The sequence below is a fragment of the Antedon mediterranea genome, chromosome 1 (genome assembly GCF_964355755.1).
Source record: "Antedon mediterranea chromosome 1, ecAntMedi1.1, whole genome shotgun sequence".
NCBI classification, from domain to species: Eukaryota; Metazoa; Echinodermata; class Crinoidea; order Comatulida; family Antedonidae; genus Antedon; species Antedon mediterranea.
The window spans coordinates 28,633,755-28,643,081 of NC_092670.1; the positions used below are offsets into that span (position 1 = coordinate 28,633,755).

The following is a 9,327-nucleotide window of genomic DNA, read 5'->3' on the forward strand; positions in this document are numbered from 1 at the left end:
AAGATTATCTGGTGGATGATGTTAATATGAAATTGTATGCCACATATGGATTTGATTATGGGTGATTAGCATAGATTAAATTAAAATAAAATAAACACATTCTATAAACTCAGTACTACACAAAACTAAAAATGCATGCAGTTATTTGGTGGTTGATGTTAAAATAAAAGTGTATGCCACATCAGGATTTCAACCCGAGACAAGAGTGTCGATGCTCTACCAGCTGAGCTATGATAGCATCCTATAAAAGAAATAGATTTTAGTGATTAGCATGGATTAACACATTCTATAAACCACTAAACAAACAAAAAACGTGCATGCAGTTATCTGGTGGATGATGTTAATATGAAAGTGTATGCCACATCAGGATTTGAACCCGAGACCTTCGACAAGAGTGCCGATGCTCTACCAGCTGAGCTATGATAGCATTCTATAAAAGAAATAGATTTTAGTGATTAGCATGGATTAACACATTCTATAAACTACTAAACAAATAAACATGCATGCAGTTATCTGGTGGATGATGTTAATATGAAAGTGTATGCCACATCAGGATTTGAATCTGAGTGATTAGCATAGATTAAATTAAAGTAAAATAAACACACAAACACATTCTATAAACTACTAAAAAAAAAAAAAACATGCATGCAGTTATCTGGTGGATGATGTTAATATGAAAGTGTATGCCACATCAGGATTTGAACCTGAGACTTTCAACAAGAGTGCCGATGCTCTACCAGCTGAGCTATGATAGTATTCTATAAAAGAAATAGATTTTAGTGATTAGCATGGATTAACACATTCTATAAACCACTAAAACAAAATATTAAAAATTAAATACACAGTTATTGAGTGGATGATGTATGACACATCAGGATTTGAACTAGATGTAAATGTTCAGAAATAGGGTTATTTATTTATTATAAAATTATGTGTGAATATTTTTGCCTTTAAAATAGTTTACTTTTCCCATTCTCCTAGTTTAATTTAATAAAATTAAAATTGCCAATCATCCAATGCCTGAAATAAAAGGTAACATACTACATTTTTATATATCAATAGTAAAAGTAAAAGGATAGCCAGCCAGACAACCATAATAATATTGTGCAAGAATGCACCCAGATAGATTAAGGGTACTTGGAAATCAATTAACTACTACTGTACTTAGTTTAGTAAAAGGATTTTGATCATTTACATAGTGACCTTGTCCTGGTAAATACAGGTGAACCTTAGAACAATATCATAATCAACATTTTACCTATACCTAATTACCTTTACTAACACAATGACTAAATAAGCTAGGATTAAGGTTAGTTTTAGTTATTTCTCCTAGTTTCTCCTAGTCTTTACCTAATAACATACAATATGATAAATCTTATGATTATCAATACATTTTATGGATAAAGAAATAATATAAAAAACATACCAACTATGCTTTTAATTGTTTTCTCAGATTTTCTGAGATAATGGGATTGTTCGTCCGCCGAAACTAGATCACCTTAAAAGAAAATTAAAACATATTATTATTATTATTTCAATTTAAATAATATGACTTTCAAACATTTGATGAAAAGAAAAACTTTAATTCAGTAGATGTTACCTTCAATTTCTTCGTGCTTTTTGGCCTTCTCTTCAGAAATGCGTTTTCTGAGAGCTTTGCTCAGGCCTTTGCATGCATCTTTGCACTTGTATATTTTGGCAAGCGAAACAGATTTAGATTCGTATATTGAAATGTAGTCCAATATTTTCACAAAGGAGCACAGGTAGTGTCTTAACGTGGAGCCAGCAAGCTTCAATTGTAAATGGCTAACAGCACTAAACAATTATTTTTAAAAAAATGAAAAGAAGAGTACAATACACAAAAATCAAATATTAAAATATGTAATATCTTCATTATAGTAATTAGGATCGAGTGATTCATGGTAACTTCACATGGTTTAAAATTCAATTCAAATTCAACTTAACATTTATTTCTTCCTTCAAGAAAATGAAGGTAGCAGGCAATAATACATTATACTCACAATCTATAGCTGACATTTAAGAAAACTTTTTATTTTAATGCTAAATGAAATTTAAATTGTTTGGCTTCTTCCTTTTTCTATTAATATAATTGTAATAAAAAAATGTTACGTCTTTAATATCTTTGGAGAATATCCCTTCTCCCCTGCTTCACTCCAAATTCCCTCTATCTCCTTTATGACCTGTGCTGCATGCTTTGCCGGTATTTTTAAAGTTTCTAACATGTAGGCCTTGAACCGGCTCATTGTTGTAGATGGCTCTATAGAAGTTAAAAAGACTTTAATGACATTAAAAATAAGTCCATTCTTGGAAAACAAAGTTCAGGATCCGAAAGTTGACCCATGACATAATTATTATTATATTACAATTGTTATTACAGTAATTTTATTTATTAGTGTCTGGGATTGGTTATCTAAATTAATAGTAATTATTTGGGATAAAGAGAACTTTGTATTTGACCTAAATGTAGTAGTTAGTAGTAGAAATTAGGTAATTATAATTCTCCAGCATAGATAAAATGAATTGTTTTTGTCAATAAAAGGTACACATTTATTTTTAAATTGAAACTATTAATTATCTATCAAAAAATGAAACTTTATAATAATTTTATAAATAAAAGGTTACCTGCAAATTTACAGACTTTTTGTTGTCTGAACTTAATATATTCAGGACTGCCAACCAAAAAAAAAATGTAAATGTATAACTTACCTATATAACTTTGATTTGCATCACAATTAAGCTAAGAAATTAGCATGGATTAAGACATACAGCGAAAATTAAAGTATTTAAAAACAATTACAAAGTAAATAAAAAATAAACATGCATGCAGTAATCTGGTGGATGATGTTAATATGACAGTGTATGCCACATCAGGATTCGAACCCGAGACCTTCGACAAGAGTGCCGATGCTCTACCAGCTGAGCTATGATAGCATTCTATAAAAGAAATAGATTTTAGTGATTAGCATAGATTAACACATTCTATAAACTACTAAACAAAAAAAACATGCATGCAGTTATCTGGTGGATGATGTTAATATGAAAGTGTATGCCACATCAGGATTTGAATCTGAGTGATTAGCATAGATTAAATTAAAATAAAACAAACATACAAACACATTCTATAAACTACTAAACAAATAAACATTCATGCAGTTATCTGGTGGATGATGTTAATATGAAAGTGTATGCCACATCAGGATTTGAATCTGAGTGATTAGCATAGATTAAATTAAAATAAAACAAACACACAAACACATTCTATAAACTACTAAATAAATAAACATGCATGCAGTTATCTGGTGGATGATGTTAATATGAAAGTGTATGCCACATCAGGATTTGAATCTGAAAAATTAGCATAGATTAAATAAAATAAAAACAAACATACAAACACATTCTATAAACTACTAAACAAATAAACATGCATGCAGTTATCTGGTGGATGATGTTAATATGAAAGTGTATGCCACATCCGAATTTGAATGTGGTGGATTTAAGCATAGATTAAAATAAAACAAACACACATTCTATTAAATACTAACAAAATAATAAATAATTTTAAAGTGTACTGCATGTACACCTCAAAATTTGGACCTGAGACAGAGTGGTGATACTCTACGAACTCTAAAAAATAGATTTTTGTAATTAACATACATATTTTAAAAAAAAATAAACAATAAACAAACAATTATAATAGTTGGAAATACATTACTACTCTACACACTATTTCTTGGTCTGAAATAAAACAAAAAATTTAATTTAACATTTGATTGAACATATATCTGCTAAAGTTGAAAGAATTTTAACTTACAGGGAATTTATGCTTCCTTTGCAGATGCATGTCATACCTTGCCAGGTTTTTAGCCGAACATCCAGGCACACTGCAGGAATGTCTGGCCTTTTTTTTCCCCCTTTATCATTAGTATCTAGAAAACTTTAAATGATACACTCATGATAACTAGATAAAACATACAAAACTGTTTATCATTTTTCAATAATCCAATCACAGTATTCAATTCACCCAAAAATAGAAACCATTGAGAATGTTTGGTTTTCAATACATTACAAGTGCAGTTTTCGGTTTCCAGTATTGGTAGAGTTAACTAGTAAAATATTCTATAAAAAAGAAACTGCAAACAAAACTAAGATAAATAAAAATATGTAATTTATTATATTTAGCTGAAGAAACTCCATGTTATACTTAACAATATGTTATTTATAATTTAGCTGGTAACCACATGAAAAAAATTGTTCATAATGAATGAAGTACTCACCTTTTTCTAGCATCAGCAACCATGTTTTTAATTATTTCTCTATTTATTATTTTGTGGGCCTTTTCCAGATGGCTGGCAAGGTACCTGCTTATGCGGCCACACAGAATGCATGTTAACAATTTTCTGTTCTGTAGGCAATAATAAACCATGACTATTTTGAATGAATGCTTTAAGGTCTATTCATTATCAACAACCAATATCAAAATATAAAATTTTATATTATTTGTATTCAATAAAAAAAACTATTTTAATGAAGTTAAATAATTTAAGACTTCAGTAACCACAGATGTAAACTACAACTATCTACGGTAATTAGATTTTTGATGCTAATCTACAGGGAAAATTTAATCTAGCTAAATTGATAATAAAAAAAAAAAGGAAACAAAGTTTAAGTTAATATTTTACTTCAAATTAAGTACAAAAGTATATTCAATATGCTACTTTCCCTTACAGCTTTCTTCTTTTCTATGTCCTTCCTAATAAAAACAAAATACAACACATAGGTATTAAAGGAAAAGTACTGATAAAGTAATATAATATTTCATGTTAACTGTATATAACTACCGTATTTTTATTTTTACATTATTTAATAACATAGCATTTAGGGCCTAAGTGATCCATTGGCTGTTTATTTTAATTACAGTATTAGTCAAAAAATATTATATTTACTTTTTTCCCTTCTTTTGAAAATCACTATACCTAAACAAATTAAAAAAATATTGTTATGGTTATAGTAATAACTAAAGTTAACACAAATAAGGATGCTCAATAGTATATGTTTTGCTACATAATAAGCTCAATCTAGAAAAATAATACTGGTAAATTTTAGAAAATGATAAACTATGTTCATTCTAGAATGTCTAAATACAAAACAGTTCATAACTTACATCTCAACTACCTCCTCTTCTTTTTCCTCGTCTTCTTTCTCGCTTTCTTCTTCTTCTTCTTCTTCCTCCTCCTCCATCTCCTCCTCCTCCTCCATGTTTTCCTCTTCCTCCATTTCTTCTTCCTCGTCTTCTTTCTCATTTTCTTCCTCCTCCATGTTTTCCTCTTCCTTATTTTCTTTCTTCTCAAATTCTCCATCCTCACTTCTATTAATAGTTCACAAAGTACACACAAATATTGTAGGTGTATTAAAATAAAAGTCGAAAAAAAAAACTATTTATAGACCTACTATGAAATAATATAGAAATTATATAAGCATGTATGTTTGCACAAATTAGAATAGATGTTTGGCTTTAGGTAAATAAACAACAGCATATATCCTATTCTTCGTTAACAAAATAATTTCAAGTATTTATTTTTTAACAAAAATAAGTTTGAATTGTATGGTGTGAATAATAAAGTATAAATAATTACGTCAAAATAAAACAAAATTGTAAATTTATGGCAAAAATGGTTTATCACAGATAACAAATCACCCGACTTAACTAACTGGTTAATTATTGAACCGATTAATATTAAAATTTGCAAGGTAGGCTCAAATTAAACCCTAGCCATCAGCGCAAGATCAGTAATCTGGATGTCGTGGTTCATACAAACACAACAGATTTATTCTCAAATTGGATACTTACACTTTGTCAGACATGTAGTCTTCTTTGCTACTAATAATAAAATTAAACAAATATTGTTAGTTAATTTTTACTTTGAAAAACAAATACAGGCTCTAATTATTAACCTTATTTATTTCATTAAAGCAAATAATTAAAAAAATCATTTCAAACCCTTACTTTTTTATCATTATGAATAAAAATGAATAAAGGTTTGTTTATAACATGTCATTTTTCAAGAAGGCTGTACCAACGAAGATACAATATTGGAATTAAAAATAAAATACTTACCATCTAAATTTGTCATGGATGTAAAAATGGAGTAATTTATCAATAAATTTCTAACTATACTTACCAGTCTTCATGATTAAAAAAAATCGCTTTCAGTTAATTCATCAGGTTGCTATAAAAAAATAATGTTATTATTATTGTATATTTGTTACAAATAATTAAACTAAAGTTATCCGTAACTATTATTACATAGTGCAGTATTATTATTACTTTTCTAAGGCTTAACCTTACTTTTATATACTGTACTTGAAAAAGTTGAATTCCATGACTAAGATAAGCTCTAGATAAATGGATTATTACATTTGTGATTCAGCCAAGGAGCATTATCAGTACGGGACATGTCAGCTCATTTAGGAGATTAGATTAGTAATGACGTACATTTTATAAAAAGTCTGCTTTAGCGATAACATTTTATAAACTTAAAATACCAACAACTGACGACAACCATTTGGTCCAGCATAAAATCTGGATGTTTCAGTATACAAAGCGAGTTGAATCGCTCCACCAAACCTGGAATAAATCATCCTGGATTCAGGTAAATTTAGGTAAATGAATTGTTTACTTACGGGTGAATTACAAAAACGGTCCATTTTGAAATAATCTGTGGAACAAATGATACATTTTTTGAAGAAAAAAAAAGCACTGAAGCCAGGGGTAGCATATACTTGCTAATGAGAAGGGCCTACTGTGGTCCAACTTTTAATACCCTCTCCTTTATGCTAGGCCTAGGGGCCTACTCTAACCTAGCTAGTGTGGTATGATTGATAGGCCTAGCTAGAGACTAGGCCTATACATGACATAGGCCTACACCTAACCTCCTATCTAGGCTACAGACAGATTCAGCCAACTAGGCTAGGCCTAAACTATTATTAACCTAGCCTAGGCCTAGCTAGGTAGACCAGGCTAGTAGGCCCTATAGCCTGGCCCAAGGAGGTAGGTTTAGTTCCTACCCTATCTAGGCCTATAATAATACTTTAATACGCAGGCCTAGGCCAAGCTAGGTAGGCTATGCCTCCTAGGCTAGGCCTAGCTAAGCTAGCTAGGACCTAGCCTAGCTAGGAGGGCTTATTAATTATTGTTAGGCCTCTAGCTAGCTAGCTAGGCCTAGCCTAGCTAGGCCTAGCCCTCTAGGGCCTAGGCTAGTAGGCCTAAGCCTAACTAGGGGCCTCTAGGCTAGGCCTAGGCCTAGGCTAGGCCACAATCATTTTATGCCATGGTGGTATTTTTTTATTTTGGCCATTTAAAACAAAAAATCTCTGTACTTTAGTACAGGGATTAAGGCACTTGGTTATGCAATAAAAATGTATGTTAGGATAATAAAATGTAATAAAAGTACCTAGCCTATAGCCTTACCTTTCTACAAACAGTCTGTTTTAACGATCAGATCAATACAGATGAATTTAAAAATTTAAAAAAACACCGCGTCCGGATGGGTTTATTTATAAAATTAGTGAAAGAGGCTGAATGCCAGTGATTACCTAACTGCTGAAAATTCTTCAATCGACGCGAGTGCATCTGAAATCAGCATAATTGCACCCAAAAAACAGGTTGCATCGCGATATGCTGATCGGCCGCCGCTGATTAGCATTGAAAAGTTGCATTGTGCGCTCCCTCTCTCTCGCTGATCTATCTCTGTCTCGCTGATCTATCTCTCTGTCTCACTGATTTATCTCTCTGTCTCGCTGATCTATATCTCTGTCTCGCTGATATATCTATCTCTCGCTGATCTATCTCTCTGTCTCGCTGATCTATCTCTGTCTCGCTGATCTATCTCTCTGTCTCGCTGATTTATGTCTCTGTCTCTCTGATCTATCTCTCTCTCTCGCTGATCTATCTCTCTCTCGCTGATCTATCTCTCTCTCGCTGATCTATCTCTCTCTCGCTGATCTATATCTCTCTCGCTGATCTATCTCTCTCTCGCTGATCTATCTCTCTCTCGCTGATCTATCTCTCTCTCGCTGATCTATCTCTCTCGCTGAACTATCTCTCTCTCGTTGATCTATCTCTCTCTCGCTGATCTATCTCTCTCTCGCTGATCTATCTCTCTCTCGCTGATCTATCTCTCTCTCTCGCTGATCTATCTCTGTCTCGCTGATCTATCTCTGTCTCGCTGATCTATCTCTGTCTCGCTGATCTATCTCTGTCTCGCTGATCTATCTCTCTGTCTCGAAGATCTATCTCTGTCTCGCTGATCTATCTCTCTCTCGCTGATCTATCTCTCTCTCGCTGATCTATCTCTCTGTCTCGCTGATCTATCTCTGTCTCGCTGCTCTATCTCTCTGTCTCACTGATTTATCTCTCTGTCTCGCTGATCTATATCTCTGTCTCGCTGATATATCTATCTCTCGCTGATCTATCTCTCTGTCTCGCTGATCTATCTCTGTCTCGCTGATCTATCTCTCTGTCTCGCTGATTTATGTCTCTGTCTCGCTGATCTATCTCTCTCTCTCGCTGATCTATCTCTCTCTCGCTGATCTACCTCTCTCTCGCTGATCTATTTCTCTCTCGCTGATCTATCTCTGTCTCGATGATCTATCTCTCTCTCTCGCAGATCTATCTCTGTCTCGCTGATCTATCTCTCTCTCGCTGATCTATCTCTCTCTCGCTGATTTATCTCTGTCTCGCTGATCTATCTCTCTCTCGCTGATCTATCTCTCTCTCGATGATCTATCTCTCTCGCTGATCTATCTCTCTCTCGCTGATCTATCTCTCTCTTGCTGATCTATCTCTCTCTCTCGCTGATCTATCTCTCTCTCTCGCTGATCTATCTTTCTCTCGATGACCTATCTCTCTCTCGCTGATTTATCTCTCTCTCGCTGATGTATCTCTTTCTCGCTGATCTATCTCTCTCTCGCTGATCTATCTCTCTCTATCGCTGATCAATCTCTCTCTCGCTGATCTATCTCTCTCTCGTTGATCTCTCTCTCTCGTTGATCTATCTCTCTCTCTCGCTGATCTATCTCTCTCTCTCGCTGATCTATCTCTCTCTCGCTGATCTATCTCTCTCTCGCTGATCTATCTCTGTCTCGCTGATCAATCTCTGGCTCACTGATCTATCTCTGTCTCGCTGATCTATCTCTGTCTCGCTGATCTATCTCTCTCTCGCTGATCTATCTCTGTCTGGCTGATCTATCTCTCTCTCCCTGATCTCTCTCTCTCTCTCTCGCTGATCTATCTCTCTCGCTGATCTA

General features: G+C 33.2%; 1 protein-coding gene across 1 annotated transcript; it reads right to left on the reverse strand.

Moving 5' to 3' along the window:
* Nucleotides 1-4,631: 4,631 nt before the first annotated feature.
* On the reverse strand, nucleotides 4,632-7,744 carry LOC140048704 (uncharacterized). The gene is made up of 7 exons (XM_072093477.1): nucleotides 7,490-7,744; nucleotides 6,703-6,737; nucleotides 6,201-6,248; nucleotides 5,870-5,899; nucleotides 5,183-5,386; nucleotides 4,965-4,994; nucleotides 4,632-4,771 (listed from the first exon to the last, which is right to left on the reverse strand). The coding sequence occupies exons 4-7, from the start codon at nucleotides 5,881-5,883 to the stop codon at nucleotides 4,702-4,704; spliced, it is 318 nt and encodes a 105-aa protein (XP_071949578.1). The 5' UTR covers nucleotides 5,884-5,899; nucleotides 6,201-6,248; nucleotides 6,703-6,737; nucleotides 7,490-7,744; the 3' UTR covers nucleotides 4,632-4,701.
* Nucleotides 7,745-9,327: the final 1,583 nt, after the last annotated feature.